Here is a 23,340-nt window from a genome sequence, read left to right on the forward strand (position 1 = left end):
AAGGGATAGAAAATTTAATAAAATCTATAGTAGAAGGTTAAAATAACTTAATGGGTCATGATCGAATGACTTATGAAAATTGACTTGTTGAAAAATACAAAATCCAACAATGAATTTTTGTCATAGAGATAGACTAAATTACGATACATATAAATCTCGACCATTGGATTTTATGTTATACCTTTAGGACAACCCAACTTGAATATCGGGTGGGGGAGGACTGACTTCGATGACGGTATTGTGCATCAAGTGTCGCATTATACCGTCATCCAACTCTAGGATTACATCTTTCTTGTCTTCTTTTATTAAAGTTAAAAAATTAATTTTGGTTATAAAGATGATATTGATGAACAAAGTTAATTATTATTATTTTAAAGAGAAATGGTTAAAGAAAAAATGCGAGGTGGGTGCAATTGGGGCACACATTAGAGTGCAATAAATACACTTCAAAAATTGGTTTTTGACCGAAAATGACCTTTGAAAAATTATTTTTTCACAAAATCCTTTATCATGATTGAAGGCTTTAGAGATGCCGTAAGAAGCACAATTTGTATGTGGTTTTCTCCCTCTTGAAGGTATTATGGGAAAAACGTTCAAATTGGACTTTTTCAAAATCAAAAACTCTTGTTTCGCTCTCTCTCACATTAATATCCGATCCATAGTGTAAACCTGGTCGGATTGACTTAAAAATTGGTTGAGTCAACTTATCAACTCGGCAAACTTAACTTGAAAGTGAAGGCTGAGTTATTTGGTTGTGTCTACTATATTTGTGGAGAGAAAAAAAATAAAAAAATTTATATATATATATATATATATATATATTATTTTGAATCGTGATAATATGACTTGCCAGGTGGCATGCTCAAATGACTCCATGACATGATAAGTTCGGATATCATAGATATATACACCTTAGGATACACGATTGCATTTCCCTATAAAAAGTGTATCTCGATGGAATTGTATATCCCGATGTGTACAAGTCTACGGTTCTGAACTTGCCCACTTCATGGAGTCATTTGAGTATGCCACCTGGTGAGTCAAATTATTAAGACTTTTTTTTTTAATCTATTTTAAAATAATGAAATTATTTAGAAATTTACTCTATTTTTATTTCACTTATTCGAGTCAACTCACTTTTCATTTTGACTTGTTGGTCAAGTTTTTGAGTTGAAACATAAAAATACTAAAATCTATTTTTTCTAATAATTGTATGAGTCAAATAGAAAAATAAAAAGAGATGATCAAATACACGGTTTCTAGGAAAATTTGTAGAATTTTATACAATATCTATCAACTTTAGAGAGCTGCTATTGACACCCCAACTTTTACTTATTACACCCCCCATTTCTTAAATTATTTATCCCACCCCAATTAAAGATTAAAACACACTATTTAAACATTTCAAAGATTTGGCTCAACTTACTAATCAACGTTACAACACATTCAAATAATTTTATTAGTTGTTTAGAATTATGATTAGGCTCATATAAAATCTTAAACTTAAAATGACAAAATAAATCGGTTCCGAACTTTTGAGAGCACCAAAGAGATGCCCTCGCCCCTTTTATCCCTCCAATTTTGCTATCCTTCGTCTTTTACCCTCATTTTAATATTACCCTTTCTGACTTTATTATCTTTCCTCTTTCACTTTTGTAATCCAAAGAGGGTGCTCTTCTTCCTTTATTTCCTTTCTTAATAATACGTCTACAACTTTATTATTTTTTCTCTTTTACTCCATTAATTTCAAATATTATTTTTTAACAATACTCCTTCAATTTTATTATTTTTTTCAGTTTTATCCCTTAACTCTAAATAAGACGTCTTTGTCGTAGGCACAAGCAAACTCTAGTGTCCTAATAGACTCGCACACAGATAATTTCAATATATCTAACAAGTCAATGGATAGACTATTCACATTGACTATCGGGCTCTCTGAGATTGGAATGGCTTGCCCAAGTTCGTGTTCGAGTTTTTTTTTTTTTTAAATAGATACCATGTACCCCATTTGGTAAAACCGAAACACCAGTTCCACCCATTGGAACCCAAAAAGTTGACTTAGTCAATCAGGTCCAAGTTTTGACTAGTTACAAACTTGAAACTTGTAGAAGTGTATCACGCTTCCTTCTATGTCTCTGCTCTCTCAAGTCTCAACCATATTTATGAAATTCAAAGTGCATTGAATGTAGCATTTTTTGACACATTGCTTGTTCAAACCAGATTCTACCATTCAAAGTCCAATGAAATCCTATTACCTTAATGAAATATAGAGTAAAAATGTGCACACCATAAAAAATATTCATGCAATGGGCACGACAATTCCAACAGCTTTCTCAATACTCAAAGAAGGGCCGACTTTGAAGGAACCCTCCTCGTTACAAGACACTTAGAGTTTTGAATTTATTTCACACCCTTACATTTCTGCCAAAATTTGAAATACCTCCTTGAAAATGTCACGTGAAATTCAATGGAGCTGATTCCTTCAAAATTTGGATGCGGGCTGCCCAAAGTTTTTTCTCATGTGGGGGGAACAAAGAGTGGAAAAAAAATTTGTGAGGGTGAACGAGTGAAAAAATCTCTATAGGGGTAATATAGCAGTAGATTTTTTTTATTCATTATTGTTATATGTCACAATAGTTATAATTCCTTATAGACTTTAAAAATTCTTGTTGCCTCCACAGTAAATCTGCCTTTGCAAAGCATCTTCATAATAAATGTAACTTTGAATAGCTCCAACATACGATAAACTAAGAAAAAGTTGACTTAGTTGGTTTGGGCACATTCATCAAAAGTTGACCAGTCCCAATTAAAATAAATATTCAAGTTAAAGGTCCTAAAAGAGCAATAAATAAATAAAGGGTCTGATTTTCTAACTCCACCCGCTCTGAGATACTCGCCCATACTCTCCTAATGTGGCATGTGCTAGAACCATATATTTCCTTGAGATACACAACTGCACATCCCCATAAATGTGCAATTGTGTATCTAGAGGGAAAAAAACAATGGTTCTAACACATGCCACATCAGGAGAGTACGTCAGAAGAGGGGGTCAGAAAATCATTATTCTAAAAAAACTCATGAGGACATTGATGTAGGTAGTGAGAGTAGATGTGAACTCACTTTCAAGTGTCTAAAATCATAAAACCTGGTTCTGAACAGATTGCAATGGAGGGGAATGATTTGTTTAGCCTGTTGCGTAGGAGTGTCTTGTATTCAATTTGTGAAACTGAGACCCCCGTATGCACCTAGAGTCCTAGACCCAAATTTTTGGGAGACATAATGGAAATTATTTATGTTTTTTAGGGAATTTATGTAATCAAGTCGAAGTATAAATATATATCTTCGACATAGTATTTTATCGTTAAAAAAGAAAAGAAAAGAAAAAACAGTTCTTAAGAGAGGAAGTGGAGAAGAGGTTTTTCTTTGTAACATTTATTTGATATGGTGAAGAAGATAGATCTCCGAGGACGAGCCTCGAAAAGGATGAAACTCGTAAATCTCTGTGTATGTATTTGTGTTTTCTACTTGATTTTGCATTGTATGCTTGTTTTCTTGCTGAATTTTGTAACATAGCCAACCCCAATAATCAGTCCTTTTTAAAACATGAAGCCTATAGACTTGAGCCATTCTTGATATAAGATGATGCATAATGTCCCAATCCACCACACATGCTAGAAATGGTAGAATGGGCAGGAAACCAAAAAAAAAAAAAACAGCCCTTTAATCATCAACATTTGTTAGTTACGACTAACATGTGAATCGATGAGAGAAATGGATTGAAATTACTCTGATTCTTTGGAAATAAATGTAGTATTTTAATAATTAATTAAGGAAAATGGCTTACCTTACAAAATCGGACCAAAGAAATAACATGCTCGAACATATGTACAATTTGAATCTAATTCTGAAGCTTCAGTTGATTGAACACCACCAAGAAACATGCTCGAACATACGTACAATTTGAATCTAATTCTGAAGCTTCAGTCGATTGAAGAACACCAAGAAATGATAGTCAGGTGCCCAATATACAAATCCGACAACAGGCCCTCCTTTAATGTACTGCACATATCCAATTGGTGAAGCATTCCATAATGAGTTCCATAAAGGCAAGAAAAAAAAAACTACGTCAAAATTCCTAGACAAATCAGTAAAAATGATTGACTAGATCAATGTTTCAAATTAATTAATAAAAAATATAAAATATAAGAGTTTGAAAACAATGATCTATTTTGTACATGGGGAAATGTTTTTATTTATCTTATTTAACAAAGAATGATTTATTATTATTTAAGGGTAAGAAGTAAAGAAAGAATTTGAAGTTTTAACAATACAATATGCAAGGTAAGAATATATATATATATGGGGCGGTTTAAGGGACATATGTAAAAACAATGGTTTTTCAAAATATGGGTTAGAGGTTTTGGATTGAGCTGATTTTTTGCGAGGATGGTCACTATGATGAGAAGATCATCCTCACAAAAAATCAGCTCAATCTGAAACTTCTAAATCCATCAAAAGTGATTTACAAATTATTGATAAAAATTGGCAAAAAATCGACGGTCCACATTCTAAATCACTTTTAATGGGGTTAGAAGTTTCAGATTGGACTGATTTTTTTTTTTTTTTTCGGATGATCTTCCCATCATAGAGATCATCCTCACAAAAAATCAGCTCAATCCGAAACTTCTAACCCATATTTTGAAAATTTATTAATGTTACATTGTTTTGAAATAAATTAATATATAATAAAAAATATAAAATATAAAAGTTTGAAACCATTGATCTATTTTATACAGGAGGATGTGTTTTCCTTTATGTTATTTAACTTATTACTAGAGTTTGGCCGAGCCTATGGCATGGGAATCCTCTTTGGAGTTAAAAGGGGTAAAAGCGGAAAGATAGTAAAGTTAAAGAGATATTATTGAAAAATGGGGTAAAAGAGGAAAGATAGTAAAATTTGAGGGATATTATTGAAAGAGGGGGTGGGGAGGAGAGGAAAGACAATAAAGTGAGGTAGTGTGGACCCCACTCCACTGTAGCTGGAGTGGGACCTACCATTGTGTTTTATTATATAGATTATTTAAGGGTATGAGGTAAAGAAAGAAGAAAGATAGAATTTGAAGGTTTAAGAATACATATGCAAGGCACACTCAATACTAGGTCTTAGATGGATATAAAATGTGTTAGGAAATAAGTCTCCTGGTGTTTTGGGTAAGCCTTTCCACTAGGCAAACCTTGAGGTATACGACAAAATTTTTTTTTTAAAACATTGAACATAGATATTGAAGAACAAATCAAAACCTTTCCATCAAGGATGACAAGTTCACCATCAACCCATCTAGGATTCTGAAACCCTGGTTCGGCCAGCCTGCCTTGTCCTTTATATCGAGCGACCTGAGTCACATTAGAATTGCTTCAACATTTAAGGAGAAAAAATGATTTTTTTTTTAAACAAATTATTCTTTACTACTATAAGTACCACTCCGAATTCTTCAGGGATTATCCCTTTATGAGGAAGCTGATATTGTTTGCCAACCTTTGCACGGAATGATACCTGAAGAAATCCATGTAAAAAATATAGTAATTCAAATAGATAAATATTACAGAAATAAACAAGAATAGCTACATTTCAACAACATAAAGCACCGATAGAGTGCAAAATGACCAATGTACAATAGATGCTGAAATTGAGCGAATTTCTATACATTAAAACAAGATTAACAGAACCCACCTAATCCATAAAAAATAAAAAATAAAACTAAAAAATGATTAACAGAATACGCCTGGTCTTCAAAGGTATAGCTAATGCCTAATAGTAACCAAAACTACCATGCTACTGAGTACTACAGAAAAGCATGCATATTTTCGCCACTAATCCAAAGCCATATAAGTTCATCACAAGTTTCACAATAATGCATTGGTGCGACAGAACATATTAAATAAACAAAATTCAAAAAAAGAAATATTAAATAAACAAAAATACCTGTCCAGCTGGAACATAAGGATCCCCTGTTAATTTTACAGCCTCCACGTATTCATAAAATTCAAGATTTGGATTCTTCTGATTCATACCATCATCTTGCCACTGACCAAATTTCCGCTCAAGATGAATGACTTCTGAGGTGTGAAGCCCATGTGAACCAATGTATAGTCCTGTTATAAAGATCTTTCCCAATAAATTTAGGGTTACAGTGACGCCCCAAAACCATGTAAATATGAGATTCAATGGACCAAGAAGAACAACAGTAATATAAGCAAAACAATGAATGAGATTCAGAAATTAAAAAAATCAATTAGATTTTGTAATCAAGTCACCATTGAGAATATCTGAAGATGCCGGTATCTCAATGCGGTTAAAAGTTGTTGTTCCAGACAGCGGTTGACGGTTTCGAGCCTGGCTAAGGGAGAGACTTATTAATTCTTCAATATCCTTGAGAACCTGCATAGTTGAAACAATGATGATGAATAGAATTCTATGAGTAACATATTGTCCAAAACAGTAATAAGAGTTGTTAACCAGGGACACGTGGCTTCAAAAAAACAATTACACTAGAAAACCTGAATTTGATTTTTGTATTTCAAGGATAAGCCCAAAGTTTTGTCATATTGTCACTTTATACTGGTAGGAGGAACTGCATTGACATTTTTTGCACCAAGTTATCCAAAATTCCAAATTACTCGTTCATTGTTATCAAAGCCTTATCCAAAAATTTTGGGGTAGTTGTCGGAATTAATAAATAAGTTTTCCTAAATGATACAAATATGACATTATTACTAGATAATAAAGGTAAGGAAATAGGATTGAAATTCCAGAAATTTGACTAAAATACAACTTCAAGAAAGAGAAGGATTGATGAAAATGGTTGTAATGGGATAACTAGTAACTTGTCGACAACCAGGTAAAGTACAGGAGCAATAAAAGCAGGGTTTTGTAACATGTGTGGCACACATTAAGATGCATTAAATACACTTGAAATTTTGATTTTCTTCCAAAAATGCCCTCAAATGCTTATCTCCATGGTGTATTTAATGCACCTTAACATGTGCCCTTGGGGCACATGATAACAAAACCCATAAAAGAATCCCACAGTAAGAAGGTAGGTCTGATTTCAGAATCAAGATAGAATAGGTAATAAGTTAAAAAACTGAACCTTAGTGGGTATCTTTTCCCGATTAATGATGAACTTAGCAAGATCAGACATAACATGGTTAACGCTACGTTGACCTCGAAGATTAGCATTTTTATCTGAAGTCCGTCTTTTAGCACCAGCTTCCTGTTGACTGTCATCATTCTCAATAGAAAATGAAAATGATAAGCGGCCCTTCTTGTCTAACCTAGCCGGCACTCGAATTAAGGCCTTAGAAGGCACATTGCTAGAAAGTTTTTGTACAGGACCACCAATTATACCTTTCACTTCCATTTCAGTTCCCTTGTCACTATCATCACTAATTCCACCTCCACGGTCCACTTCAATGTCATCTTGATTTTGTTGACTTTCAACTTTACCTTCATCATCTGTATCGACACTCTCCAACTCTACGTCTTTTTCATCTTCTTCTTCTTCCATGATATGTTCAATCACGTTAGAGACTAAATCACTATCATCCTTTACAGGGGCTGTCACTTTCAATACTGTGACCTTGACACCAGGAATCATATCTCGAAGGATATTCTGAAAACCTGACATTCCCTCTGCCAAATCAGAATCATCATCTCTATCTTCAATATCTTCTGTGCTTGTAGAAGATAAACCAATTTTTCCTTCATTTGACTCATTTAATGGGTTCAAGCGGCTTCCAGGATCTGATAAATTGGACAATTTTGCAGGAGAATTCCAAGGAGTAAACCCTTTCCGCTTAAGATACACTGCCTGAAACACAAGCAATTTCCTTAGACAATGAAGGAAAAAATGATCATTAAGAAAGCTGCTATTGGCACCCCAAATTTTACTTCTTACACCCAATTTCTTAAATTATTTATAACACCCCAATTAAAGATTAAAACACACTCTTCAAACATTACAAAAGTTTGGCTCAAATTACAATCTCAACATCACAAAACTCATTCAAATAATTTTAGTAGTTATTTACAATTATGATTTTACTTGTATAAAATCCTAAACCCAAAAATTTGAAATCTTGCAGAAAAACTAGAGAGCTTTTATAGGCACCCCAACTTTTACTTATTCTCAACCATTCACTTATTTTCTTTATTTTTATTTGGGGTGCAATAAGTAAAAGTTGGGGTGCCAATAGCAGTTCTCATCATTAAATATGTAAGTAGATGGACATCTTAATGGTACCACACATACAATGAATACTAGCAGAGCACAGAGCAATCTATGAATTCTTATGCTATCAACACTTGAGCAGATACCTTGCCTAAACCCGTTTTCATGTAAGATGAGAGTAACAAATATGTTAGATGAGAAATCTGTTATGACCCCAAATAAAATAATAAAGAGAAAACCTAGTCTATAAAATGGGGCTCAAGAAGGTGCCTATTTGGAAACTGTAGTTACAAAGCCCCTTATGAATTTCCCCTCACAAACAAACTAAAATACCATATATCTCAGCATCATCATCTCTAACTAAAATATTATAACTACAGCATTTTCTGTGGGAAAACATGTTTAATGACTTGTATTCTATAAGTGTATAGTTAGCTAATTAGGAAATTTTGTAACAGCCTGTATTCCTAAAATCAGGCTGATTTGGTTAGTTTCCTATTCTGTTAGATTCTGCATTCCTAGAATCAGGCTATTCTGTTAGAATCTGTATTCCTAGAATCGGGCTGATTTGGTTAGTTTACTATTATGTTAGAATATTCCATAAATCATGGAATCTGATATAACCTAGTTAGTTTTCCTTTTTCTGCTGCTAGGGTTGATGTGTATAACTAACATTTTGTCTATTATTCGAATGTATCAAGAAAATTCTTTCACGAAGTGTTTCTCAGTTTGTGTCATTTTCGTTAATACTTATTTCTAATTCTATCTTGCTTAGTCTTTCCACTCATCAATCTCACCATCATCTCTGCTACACTCAATCCATTAACATGTTGCTTCTTGATCACCCAAAATTCAAGCTCCATGAATTAGAGTCTGTTTAACCACATTTTATCAGATTTTCTTCTAATTTGATCGTTCAAGTATAAGTAGACCCAGACGACCAGACCATCATTCTTATGGTTGTGCCTAGTCTATATCATGCAAATCGTGCATGTTCCAATCAACCTGAGATGTTCAATCAATGGACTTAATGCATGAGGACCTTTGAAGAAGAATCAAGTCCGTTGGATGATTTTGGCAATTTTGATAAATAAATTTTTTTTCCCATTTTTAGATTTATCGGTATTTTACATATGTGCCATAAAGGCATATATGTAATTTCATTTGTTTTCTAATTTTATATATATACCATGGTTCATAGTGAGAGAGTCAAGTTCAACTTCTCCCACATTCTCCATTTTTTCTTCTGTAAACCCTAATCTGATCTTCTACATGGTATCAGAGCTTTTCTAGTGATCAGATTTTGGTTCTCTCATCTCTTCTTCCGCATTTTTTTCTTGATATAAACCAGATTTTTTTTATATCTGATTTGTATCTATTATCTTTGTGATGGTTAAAATCCTATGTTTAGAGGATTTTGTCGTTGTGGTTGGAAAATATCCTAACATGATCATAGATAAGGGATTTTTGTCAGTTATTAGTGATTGGTTGTGGTGCGGTGTAGTGGTTATGTTTCAGATTGTGTTTCTGGCCTTCAAGGTACCCTGCGACTTCTTCTTGAAAGGTATTGGAGATCTGCGATTTTATTTGGAAAGGATTTTGGAGTCTTGCGATTTTATCTGGAGGAGTTTTAGAAACCTGTGACTTCACTGGGATAGATTTCTCTCTATTTTTTGGAGGTTTTTCGCATATCTTGACTATAAAGAATTCGTGTTGAGAAAATTTTCCGATAGTAGAAAATCGTTCACGAAAATATCTAACTCTTAGGCAATCAGTTGTTTCATCATGGAGCAGAAAACTATCGAGGATAGGGATACTTTTTTGTGTAACAAGTTGAGATTATATGATATATATTCTCCAGCTTGAGGGGGAGTATTAGATATATTGGTATTTTATATATGTGCCATACGGGCATATGTGTAATTTCATTTGTTTTCTAGTTTTATATATATACCACGGTTCATAATGAGAGAGCCAAGTTCGACTCCTCCCACTTCTCCATTCTTTTCTTCTCTAAACCCTAATCCAATCTTCTACACCCATAAACTGTTGCAATGCAATAAGTTGACTAGTTAGGATCATTCTATGAGGGCTGACTTTTGGTCTATCAAACATTAAATGTGAGGTCTAACAAATTGGATTATTTTGATTGATAATATGTTATTTTTGTTAGTACCTGGGACTAGTTCATTTTCCCCCAAATTCCAATGCAATTCAGTAGTGGAATAGTTTAAAGCTCATTGTCATGTTGTAGGTACAAACACATTGATTTTCAGATAATTTTGGTGAAATACATCAAATAAAACAATGGAAATGCGTATGGAATACTTTTGAACTTCAAAACGAGTGAAAGAAACACCTTCAAGGTTGCCAAGTAATCTCTCTCTCTCTCTCTAAAGCTAAGCTTAAGAAATGAAATCCTATTGCTCATGTATATAAATGGAAGCAGAACCAAGCCACTAATAAATTAAAGTTATGCAATGAAAGCATAAAGTTCATCAAAAGCACATGTAAAAAAAAATTTATTTTTATTGATGGAAAAGGGAGAAAAAGAAAAAAAAAATTCGCACAGAGCTGCGGGGGTTAATCAATTGAAATGGTTTTGGGTTTGTAATTAAACAAATTTGAGTAGTTTAAATAGAAAGGATATAGGGCTGCGACTTCTCATTTGAAATTGGAATTAGATATCATTTCCCCTCCAAATTGTAAAACATAGAGTACCAAAGGACACTTTTGACATGATAAGTACCAATTTTTTCCCATCTCTTGGCAGGCAAGAAAGACCAGAATAGTTTAATCTAGTCACAGGTAAAATTTGCTGAACATATTACCAGCGAAATAAGCTGTTCAAAAAATATTGAGGGGTGAAAAATCCTCTGGCCAGCATCATTTTAGTTCTCACTAAGTATAAAAGTTTCTAAAATATTCTCAGTAAGAAGTTTAAAAATATGCCTTTGTTCAGCACCCATTGCATATTTGGAGTCATGTAAATAATTTTCAAGTTCAGTAAGTAAAACAGTTCAACTAACATAGTTTACCGGTCAAGGTACTAAATTTCGATTTCAATGTCTGTTTCAGTCATCCTAGAAATGGAAATATTTCATATAGTGCAGAAATCAATACAATTTTCAAGGAAATGACGAAAGTATTATGAAAATGATTGATGAGAAAGTTTTCATTGAAAATGTAAGAAATGATAAAACATATATGAAAACACACTCATAAGTCATTAAAACACAATAAACAGACATGAATTATGGAAATGAAGGTCAGCGGCATTTAGCTACATGTTGGCATAAGTAACTAAAAGTCCAACACCTAAAAGGACTATTTGCTTCGTGGAAATGAGAATAACAATGTCACATTAACTCCAAATACTTTCATATGCAAATCACTTTCTTAAATGAACAAACTAATCTGTACTACACTCTCACATTATTATAATTTATAAAAAAAATCTCACGTTATCATAAATATTTTTTTTCTCTTTCAAATATGTATAACTAAATTTCTAATGTATCTAACTAATTTGAACATGAAAGATTGTATGTACATACTTATATGAATATGTAAGTTGGAATTTACTATTTATTGAAATATTGCATTTTTTACCAAAAATTTGATTATTTCAGTCAAAATTCACTAGTCACCAAAATATTTTGCGAAATGAATAACAATTTCCATCGAAATATATACATAACAAAACAGTTGGTTAAATTTCATGTCGGACCCTGTGGAAATGGAAATATGTCGAAAATTAATACTATGTTACCAACAAACAGTACGTGCGAGGATTATCAGTATGTACCTGCTGCTTGTATTCACCTTTGCCACTCATGGTAAGAAAAATTTCAAACAAGGGCACACCAGGTGCAGCTGTAGCAAGATGCCTGAGAAAGGTAGCAGCGAGTGTAACTGTAAGTGCTTCATAAACTATAGAAGATCTTCAAAGAAAGCACTAGCAACAAATCATAGCAGCAGGCAGGGGCGGAGCCAAGATTTTCGTTGGGGGGGGGGGGGGCGTGGCAAACTGTAGTCTTCTTGTAAGATTGAAGTCCTTGAACTATGGGTTATTTATTAGAAGTTGACGAAAATGTGCATTTAGGTTATTTCTCATTAGTCTATGAAAGAAGACCTCATTTCTTAAATTATTTATCACCCCCCCAATTAAATATTAAAACATACCATTCAAACATTACAAAGGTTTGGCTCAATTTATTATCTAAGCATCACAAAACATTATAAATCTCGTTCAAACAATTTCAACCATTTACTTTTTTATTTTATTTTAATGAGGCTGTAATAAGTAAAAGTTGGAGTGTCACTAGCTGCTCTCTTAGTCTAAGAACATGAATATTCAGCAAAACGCCTACATGCCCCCTTTTGATCTCACTCTTCCCTAATAGATTAATGCAAAATGATCTTATTACCCTTGTTTTCAACTTGAAACCAAAATCCCTTTGATTTCTCTTTCCAAAATTGATTATATTCAACTTATTTGGTACAATTTTTACCGTAGTCTTCAACCATGAGATTGATATACTTTATAACCTTCAAACCTAAACAAGAAGTTAGGATTATACAATTCTTTGATAGAAAAAACTCTATGATTTTTAACAAGGGATTAAGGCAAGGTAATGATGAATTTAAGATGAAGACAGATAAATTATAGTTAATTTACTATAAGGATTGAAGAACTTGAAAATAACTGGATTTTTAGGAAGAATTAAAAAAAAAAAATTTGGTTAGTGGTTGAAAATGAGGGAAAAGTTATGTTATTTTTTGTTAGTTTGGAAAAGAAGAACAAAGTAGGGGGGGCACGTCATCAATTTGAAAACAGGGGTATCTTAAATATTTGCCAAAATGTAAAGGGGTTACCCAAAATTATGGGGAAGACAAGAAGGTCAAAGGTATATGTCATCAGTCATATAATTTAGGGGCATCTCAAATATTTACCAACACTTAAGAGAGGATGTCTAAATCACACTAAAGGTTTAGGGGGGCAAAAGAACGGAAAAATAAGTGGGGGCAACACTTTTTGGCGGAAGGAGAGGGGGCAAAAGAAATTGCATGTGTTTTAAAATATGGAGGCAGCACAAATAGGCCACAGGTACAGGATATTAAAATGAGATGAGAAAGTTGAGGGGAGCAACTGCCCCTTCTTGCCCCCCCCCCCCCCGGTTCCGCCCTTGGCAGCAAGAATTCAAAGAATAAATTACTACAGAACATCTCCATTTAGCATACATACATGGCGAGGGAGGGCAGTGATGTAGATAGACTTGCCGACACTATCTCAATGCCTATGATCGAGTTAAGATGCGTAGAAGAAAGAAATCAGCAATATTAACCGAGTCAACTCAGTTTGACCAAGTCAACTCAATCCAATCTTCGACCAGTCCACAAGACCTAGTCCAACTTCTCTTAGGAATTTTTCTTTTATTGAGTTTCTATTTTTTAAGTTGCTTAAGTAGTCCTAATTAGTTTCTATTTCAATTTTAGATAGTTTCGTTTCCTAGTTAGTTTCTAATTTGTCTTATGTTTAAAATTCATTTTTATTCTTTATGTTATAATTAGAAGTCATTTTAGATGTCCAAATTGAGTTCTAATAGATTTAGAAGGTTAGTAATATATTATGGATAGATTAAGAGGTTACTTTTTAGTATTTTAGAAGGTTTCTAAGTTGTTATGGAGTTATCTATAGAAGAAGCTCCGATAAACAAATTCAGACAGTCTCACTCCGGTCGGTGAGACCACATGTAGATCATGTTGAGCTATCAAACTTGACAATGGGTAGAGCCCTCCATGGTGATAATCATCACCAAAAAATCAGTGTCATCCATCATTGCTAACATATTAGAAGTTGAAGTATTGTTAACTCCGCGGCCAGTCTTTTCAGGAGGTTACGAATGACAAAATGTATTATTTTTTGCAAGGATCATCTCCACGTATTGAGAACTCGATTGCACCGACTGATCGTCCAGTATGATCTCTATATGGACCCCACCAAGAAGAGTAAGAATAGACCACTTGATCTAAACAAAATAGCAACATTCAATTTGGCTGAAGTTACTGCCCATAAAAGTATTATTACTAGTTTGCAACCGCACGCACACTGAGGATTTTATCCTTAGCCCCACTCTAGTTTGCTAGAAAGAACACAATTCGATGTTGAAAGAGCAAAATGTGTACCCCATCTTTCCCACAAACTTGCAAATGATGAAGACACATTTAGTATCCTGGAGGATTAACACTTATGTTAGTGGCCCTACACATCAAGCACTTCTTTGATACAACCCTACGTCCCACCTCCGTGGACGAATAAAGTGATCTATGGTAAGGATTTTATCACATGCCACTGCCCACAAGAACACCACTTTTGACTAAATGGAGTACAACAATTCTTTTAAAGGCTGGAAATTCATAGATTTGCTGCCAATCAGGTCCATTCTACCTCAATGTTCTCCATCACTATCAATGATATTATATGATAGGCACAAAAACAAGTGCACATTCAGCTATGCATAAAGAATAATTGTAATTATATTTATCTTTTGAGTGGGTTCTGGCTATATAGGCATTCCTCGCACTTTCAGAAAATAAAAATGTAAAAAAAGGGAAGGGAGGGGGGTTATGATGATCTATATTAGTCATTTTTTACTTCCACTACTGAACTGGTACCCATACCAAAAAAAACATAATTTTCTATGATCAGAGATTCTGAGTATATAAACTCTAAGTATTTGAGTATATTATCTCAAATACTTGTATATCCCTTTATATAATGTGCTACGATGTCTTTTGTAACAGATCAAGTTTCCCATCACCATTAGCTATCAAGTTGGACTACAACAACTAGGTTATGTGAACTAAAGAGGGTAGGTATATATAAATTTCAACCTTAACCACTAACCCAGGTGAAAATAAAATATGTTACTTTTTGATGCTTAAGGAGTTTTCCATGATTCCATTTATGTTTATAAAAAAGTTTCAAGGACCTGACTGGCCTAAAGATTTGGTGTCAATTATTTCCTTACCTCACTCCTCTCTCCAATTTAATCCTAGTAAGCAAATGCGGAAAGAAGCCTTCAAAGGTTTACATATTTGTTGCAAGAGCTAGGGTTTTTAATGCAGGACAGTGAGGGGAGAAAAGAATATAAGGGGCCTTAGTGAATTTGATTTAGGATTTGGGTGACAATAGGAAAAGGGTTTCCAAAATCTTAATTGGATGTAAAACACAAATTTTCCAACATTTTGAAATTACGATTAGGGGAAGGTTTAGGGATTAGGGGAAGATTTAGGAATATTTAATTATGACCTGTTGCAAGTATGACCACAATCCCAATAAAAATGGTTAAAGGTTTGTAGGGTAAGGAAAGGATTAAGGGTTAAAAATTTGGAAAAGAGATTAATGAAATAAAGGTTAAATAAAATGGGGAAGGATTAAAGGTTGAAGTTTGTAGGTATCAAGAATCAAGAATCAAGTTAGGGGTTTCAAGAATCAAGAACTCTAGAAAATCAAGAACTAGGAACTAAAAGAAAATCAAGAAAAATAAAAGAATAAAAAAATAAAGAATAATATTAGAAGAAAAAAGAGAAAGGGATAGAAAAATAGAACCTTGGAATCACACCAAGGGTTTCTTGGAATCACACCAAGAATGGTGGAGAACTCACTTCACTCCATGAAAGAAACTCATTCTTTATTCATCAAGATCTTAGTTGTTGTTGTTTTTTTAAACAAACCCTAATACAATTTATATAAAGAAAATAAACTAAGAATCCTAGTCAAACTAAAATACCAAATAAATAACTTTATTTTCATAACTTTCTCTCTCCTAATTTTCAAACTCTAATAAATTTAAATATAAGACAAATTAAACTTATGAAATTGCCCCTAAATATTATACTAAAACCATGGGCCAATAAAATATCAAAATAAGCCCAAAAAACATAAAATTAAAGCTCTAAAACAGAAATTTAAATAAAAACTAAAATCTACTCTTCAAGATTTGATGTCCCCATCAGTTTTTTTTATTTTTAAGTAAGAGCTAGGGTTTTCTTCAAGGGTTCTGGCTCTAGGTAAGTGAACTCTAGGGTTTCTAATTCTAGGGCTGTCAACGGATAGATATCTGATTGGATAGTGCTACATCCGAATTCGAATCCGAAAAAAAATAATACTATTTGAATTCGAATTCGAATTCGAATCCGATCGGATATCCTTAACAAACATTTGAATTCGAATCCGAAAAATATATCGGATATCCAATAATATCCGATTCGATAAAAAATCGAACAAAAGTCCGTCTTCCTCAATCTGTTGGAGTTCGCACAGTCGAAACCCAAATTTCATCGAAAAATCACTCCGACTGGTTCAGATAGGAGAGAGAGAGAGAGAATGTACCTGGATGCTCGCCGGCCGGAGAAGACGTGTCAGAGTTCGCATAGTCGAAACCCACATTTTCTTCGAAAAATCACTCCGATTGGTTCAGATCGGAGAGAAAGAAAGAGAGAAAGAAATGGTCGCCGGACAGAGAAGACGGTGGTTACGGCAATCGAAACCACTGTTCAGTCGTCTGGTTCTTCACGTTTGAAGGTTTGAAGAAGATAAAGTTTTAAAAAAAAAAAATTGTTGTATAACACGAACACATAACACGATATATATACATATATAAAAATTTTGTTGTAAAACATAAATACATAATATATGTATTCTTATCGGAGCGGATATTATCGAATCGGATATCGCAATATCCGAATTCGTATCCGAAACTCATTTGAATGTTAAACTGACATCCGAATCCGAAAATTTCGGATAATATCCGATTTTTCGAATTCGGATTTCGGCTATCCATTGACACCCCTATCTAATTCTATGAAACTGGTGGGAAGAAACAAAAGAGAGATTGGAGATGGATTTATATGGAGGGCGATCAATCAGACCGATCAAATGTGTGAGAGAGCAGAAGAGTCAGGGCTTTGGCTTATATCAGGATTTGGTTGGTTTTCTATCGGGGTTTCTAAATGACTATCCTATGATTAATTTCCTAATGATATTCTATCAATCAATTATTCAATTCCAACAAAATATAGTTTAGGAACCACCAGCATGAATACATGTGAAGGACCGGTGCATGCGAAAACTGCCTTTGAAGTTATAACTCATGAAGCCGACCCTAAATCTTTGGGATAAGGCTTTGACGGTGATGATGAGTAGTAACTCATGTAATTTGACATGTTCTCATATAGTCAATTAACTAGTCCACACTCGATGCATAGTACCACCCAAGTGGTAATCACTAGAGCTTGTTTCATCAATCATATGAGTTTTATCACTAGCACATTCCCTTATTGAAATAATTAAGTCCAACACGCATGTATATGATCTTACCGAGGACTATAACTCCTTGCCACATATCTTCCATGTTCTGCACTGATACATATAATGCGACCATAAGGATCATCTGATTCTTCAGAAATGCCGACCCACCATCCAACCTGCAAGTATATCAGAAAACGAGGTATAAAAAGCAGGTACCTCCCACCATAGACGGCCATTCAAAAGCTGAAATCAAACTATACCATCTGAAATTAGCGACCCAGAAACCTCAAAGTTAGAAATCAAAAGCAGTATTTCAATTTTGCCTAGAAAGGGAACATGATTTGAGATCAAAACTCAAGACTTTGGATGTCCAAAGCAAGTATGTCGACATTTTAGAGACAACTACGGGGGAAGTGGTAACTAATGTATGAACATAACGGTGACAGTGGATTTGCATCATTGATCGACCCTTATTCCTTATCCCCCTTTGAACCGGTACCAGTTCGATTAACTGCTCACATTCAAATAGATACCTTGGTGTAGTTGTTTACATAAAATATAGCATTGGTTGATGAGAGTGAGACCAGAGAAGAATTGAATATAAAACAAAAACTATGAAGGGATAATACACGAACTTAGAATCTTGAAATAAGGACAATTATAATATATATTATGGCAACTTTAGTACGGGAATTCGTAAGGATGGAATGTCAGTTGAAGGTTGCTGAAAAAGAAGTACTCCAAATCGAATGTTTTATTATTTGATTATCCATAATTATATATAGATTGGTGAGGTTCCTAACCATAGAATTTAACTTTTGGGAGGATAAAGTGAAGACGCGCTTCCAAAGTTTTGTGTTACCACGGAGTATAAACTGAAAGGGAAAAAAATTAACGACCAGCAATAAGACCACATCTGAATCATAGAGCTAAATTTTGGACCATAGGGAATATTAAGTTCAGATGAGGATGTTGAAATAAACGAATGAAAAGGATTTTATAAAAAAAAAAATAGTATTAGAAATTAGCAGGTTCAAAAGGTAAGATTATGTGAATAAAGGCAAACTCGATAAATAGATCATCATTATTTCAAAATACTAATACATTCCATAGTCCAAGCTTTATATAGAGTTTTATGGCCTTCTTCTTTTTTAGGATTTTGTATTTAGGTGGGATCTTCTGCTCCATGAGAGAAAGAATTATTATGCATTTTATTTTTCAAGGAAACTAGCTTGTAGTATTGAGGATATGAGTGCCTAACAGCTTAGGTAGATATTCTCAACCACCCAACTTTGTATGCTTCTTTCTCTTGGAATGATTTCATCTATACTATAATTAAAGAAAAATAATGGAAGGACAAGAAGAAGGCTAAAAACGTAGTGGATTAAGGTAGTCAACAAATACATGAAGATACAGCCCTTGACCAAAAGTAATGTTAAGAGATGAAATCAGATTCATGTTGTCGGCCCCAATAGTTGGGGATACAGCGGAGAAGATGAGGAGGACCGGAAGGGAAACTTTGTTGTCATGTCACATTTCCGAAGACGTTGAGCCTCCTTCCCTAGAGGAATGAATACTTCTTCAAAACACTTGAAAGATTTAGTCATTTCACAATCTCCCTTTGAACAAGTTTCTTTTGAACATCGTATTCCACACAACTTCTCCTTTTTTTCCTTGTGAGATAGTGATTATAAGATAATTTAATTATAGAAACAAGCCAATATAGTTGAGTGAAAATCCCACAAAGCTTAACAACCCCACATCTTTCATCCTTTCCCGATTTCAGATTCATCACTAGCCCCAACTTCGATGTGAAGGTGATAACGTGAAATTTCCATGAAAATAGTATCAAACTGAAGGATGTCACGTGCAAAAAACACAATACCAGATACAAACATGCTGAAATTGATCACCACTCTGGTGGGGGGGAAATGCTCCACGCCCACTGCAAGGAACCTTAACAGATCCACTCACTCAAGAATGCTCAAACCAGAAATTACGAGAACGAATATGAAGGTTAATAAGTATATGCATATTATTCATAGAAGAAATCTCAAGCTAACTCACCAATCCAGCGCATGCATAGTCACTAATAAAAGCTGCATCCTGGTATCGCTCTTCCTCTATGGCTCTCTGCAGTAATGAAAGACTTGAGACCTTACTTGGCGAAAGAAAATGGCGATGAAAGGCAGGTTTCTTACATTGAGACGAGTAATAACTCTGCCCACAGTATCATTTGTTGCTGCAGCAGCAACTGCCACTTTGAGTTTAGCAGCATCGTCATAATCTTCTATACGAATAGCATCACCTAACTGTGCCTGTTGAGAGGGAAAATGTAAGCATGCACAACTTGTTCAGCCTTTTTTATAAAAAGTCTCCTGAAACTGAAAGGGTTTGGGGTTTCAACTAGCATTATGAAAAGCAATAAGCAATTCAAACAAATCAACAATTTTTGGGAAACCTGCATTACTAAGTGTAAATAATTGGATATATAAAGCGACATGGATACAAGGTGTTACACAATGTAGTATTGGACATAGTTTTTGCACAAAAATTAGTTGGAGATATGCAGGATTTTGCACATGTTGAGGATAGGTTTCGAAAAATGGATTTTCCTCTTGAAGGAACCAATTTCACATGGTCTGATAATCAGGAGAGCCAGTTTATGTGCAAGTTGGAGATATTTTTGGTTATAAATTCTTGTGAAGCTGACTTTCCAAAGGTGACTCAATTAATAATTCCAATACCGACTTCAAATCATACACTTCTTTTGCTACATTGTGGGAGAGCTAGTCCTTTCTGGTTGACAGATTCTCGAAGATGGCAGATTTTGTTGCCTATAGAAATATCATGGACACCACCGACATAGCAAACTATTACTTCAGGGATATTAATCAATTGATGGTATTCCTCATTCCATTGTTTCTGACAGGGATCCTAGGTTTATTGAGCACTTTTGACGTGCGTTGTGGAAGAAAATTGGTATAGAGTTGATGCAGGACCATGCAAAATGCTTTAGGATGGTGAATTTGAGATCATTCTTAATTAAAATATGATATGCAAACATAAATCATGAACACATGCAACCATAGATAATGAAAAGAATTTAATGGGCAATAAAAATAGTCTTAAGGTTGTCACAGTCCTTCAGTAGAAGCAATTCAAGTACTAACGATAGGTTCCAATGGAAGACAAATCTTCATCTGGCCTAGGGTTTCAGTTACATATCGAATATAGATTTGTAAACTTGATTTCAAGGCAAAAATAGCCAAAGTAGTAGGGCTGATTAGTTGGACAGAAAGTTAACAAGGTTTGGAGAAGATTTAGGCCAAAATAATATAAGGTGATTAAGTTTTGGATTGTCGTTTAGGTGCTGAACAACAAGTAGGGCTTGGGAAAAAATGGTTTAAAGGGTTTTGGAGCGATGTAGTTCTAGCAGGGAAGGGTTAGGTTGGGTTTTGATGGTATTAGGGTTAGGTTTCAATTGAGAAAGGAATTAAGATGGATGGGGATTTGGGATGGAAAATGGATCGGCGAGGGTTTAATGATGAGCACCAAGCTCAAAACAGAAAATAGGAGGTTGAGGGAGAGAAAGATGACAAGAAAATAATAAATATGTACCCCGATAAAGAAATTGAAAGAGAAGAAGAATGTTATCTTGGACTCACTCCAAAAATGGTTTCACACCACACCCATTGTTGGGTGTATAACCAATGTTGTTAAATAGCATATGCGACCAGCATATTGCACATCGCATATGCTGCAAGAAAAAAAACTGAAAAAAAAAATATGCCATCGCATATTGGCAAATGCATAATTTGGGGTATGCGATTGTAGCATATGCAATTTTCACTTTGAAAATAGCATATGTGACTATGTGATCGCAATTGAGAACACTGGATATATCAAAGCTCAAGCTCTAAACTCTAAATCTAATCTCAACCATCCAAGCACCATAATAAGATCCAATCGATAAAACTTAAACACCTAAATATAATAAAACTAAAAATACTATCTATGTTCCAATCCCGTAATTGTATTTCCCTTCAATTTTCAGCCTTTGAAAACTCACTAAAAAAATATATAAAGTTACCAAATTGCCCCCAAACATCTATACTAAAACCATGGGCTAATAAAACATGAAAATAAGTCCAAATACTAATCCTAAACACTAAAATAGACTCTCCTAAACATAAAACTAAATAAAAACATGAAATATAATGACCCAATGGGAAGCATCCAAAAAATGTTGCGCGTCCATATTCCTTTCATCCACAACGACTCTGGATGTCTCTTTCTCCTCTGGAATACTCTGAAGGGTATAGTTGAATTTTAGCACTTCATCTCATCCTCGTACAAACAACCACGCAAAAGTTTCTTGTAAAAGTTTAATTAATTTTGCACCCTGTTAAATTTTCTTACAACAACTCGAAGAATCGTACAACTCAACATAGCCCTTTTGAAGTGGTGTATATGTCAAATCCTAATAGTGTTAAGGACCTAACTCATATCCCAGATCTGAAAAATGGTTAGTATAAAAGTTAAAGAGAAAGTGGAGCACGTGAAGGCGATACATGAAGAGATGCGTCAACAAATATAAGCTAACATTGTGAAGTACAAAGCTCCAACGAATAGTCATCGCCAAAAAATTTTATTCGAGGTTGGTAACTATGTGTGGGCTATTTTGATTAAGGATCAATTTCCAATTAGTAAACATATTGCATAGTAAGACGCAAGATAGGAAGGTTGGTCAATGTGAGGTAGTAATGAAGAGGTTATTAAATAGATGGGAGCGCCCCAACGCACTAGATTTGCCTGCAAGCAGATCAAGCAATTTGGACAGTCCAGATTGTTTTGATTGGAGGGTGAAGATTGATTTTCTGTTCGAGTCGTAATAGAGTGACCTCAGCGGGGGACATCTTGACATGGTGGCGCGCACATGTCCGTAGATGCATTTTATGTGCATCCCAAGGAAATGCATCTACAGACATGCGCGCCACCTCATCAAGATGTTTCCCATGTGTCCCCCACTGAGGTCACTCCAGCATTAATCTTTTTGTTTTGCTTGATGGTCTAGATGGTATCATTTTATAGACTAGGATTTGAGTTGCTTAAGGCTTTTTAATGTCATTGAATAACTCTATGGATCAGTTTTTAAGGATGATTGATTTTGCATGATCATTTTTTGAACAATTATATTATAAAACATAACTCAGATTATCAATGTTTCTCTCTCTAACACTATTATCCTTAAGCAGATAAAATCAATTAAAAAAATTCAAATTACCTTGAGAATCGAAACGATTCTCTCCTGTTCTTCAATATCTTCAAAGTGTTTCGTCCACCGATTCCAATCCCAATCTTCAACCTCCTCCTCTTTCTCCATCTTCTCCACTACATTGAGACTACTCGAATCGTCCTTCTTCGAAGGATTCTGGAGAGAATTTATGTAATCTTCAAACCTTTTAATAGCGTTTTTCACGACATCTTGAAACTGAGAATCCCATCTTTTGTGGACGTAATCTTCGGGAGGAGATGGAGGATCAGAGTGGCAACGACAGAGCACAGATTCAGAAACCCTAGAAATTGAGAGGAAGGTTGGAGGATTAGCTGAGAATTTCTTTAATGGGAGAGATTGACGAAATTTAGGGTTTCTAAATGGGAAATTACGAGGGTTTGAATCTGTGTATGGAGGTCTTGAAGCTGAAACCGAAGCCATTAGAGAAAGAGAGCGTAGAGAGGTAAGAGATTAAATGATGAAGGGGTGCTGACGTGGCAATATAGTACGTGGTT

General features: G+C 34.4%; 1 protein-coding gene across 2 annotated transcripts; it reads right to left on the reverse strand.

The window, feature by feature from the left end:
* Window positions 1–3,748: 3,748 nt before the first annotated feature.
* LOC147405002 (protein EXECUTER 1, chloroplastic-like) lies at window positions 3,749–23,340 on the reverse strand. 2 transcript variants are annotated; one of them, XM_086441127.1, is made up of 11 exons: window positions 22,835–23,336; window positions 19,749–19,865; window positions 19,615–19,680; window positions 17,617–17,723; window positions 12,040–12,121; window positions 7,152–7,871; window positions 6,316–6,439; window positions 5,984–6,153; window positions 5,480–5,554; window positions 5,302–5,394; window positions 3,749–4,059 (listed from the first exon to the last, which is right to left on the reverse strand). In XM_086441127.1, the coding sequence occupies exons 1-11, from the start codon at window positions 23,264–23,266 to the stop codon at window positions 3,967–3,969; spliced, it is 2,079 nt and encodes a 692-aa protein (XP_086297253.1). In that variant the 5' UTR covers window positions 23,267–23,336; the 3' UTR covers window positions 3,749–3,966. The 2 variants fall into 2 exon arrangements, 1 of the variants encoding a protein (XP_086297253.1); XR_015178034.1 differs by lacking the exons at window positions 3,749–4,059; window positions 5,302–5,394 and having other exon boundaries at window positions 5,984–6,166; window positions 22,835–23,340.

This window comes from Akebia trifoliata, chromosome 4 (assembly GCF_017979445.1).
Source record: "Akebia trifoliata isolate Shusen 1 chromosome 4, ASM1797944v1, whole genome shotgun sequence".
NCBI lineage: Eukaryota > Viridiplantae > Streptophyta > Magnoliopsida > Ranunculales > Lardizabalaceae > Akebia > Akebia trifoliata.

Coding starts and splice junctions, on each gene's coding strand:
- LOC147405002 (XM_086441127.1), bottom strand. CDS start 23,266: ATGGCTTCGGTTTCAGCTTCAAGACCTCCATACACAGATTCAAACCCT. Junction 6,440..7,151: donor GGGAAAAGATACCCACTAAG/GTTCAGTTTTTT, acceptor TCAACTATGCAG/GTTCTCAAGGATATTGAAGA. Junction 6,154..6,315: donor ATCTTCAGATATTCTCAATG/GTGACTTGATTA, acceptor TCTTTATAACAG/GACTATACATTGGTTCACAT.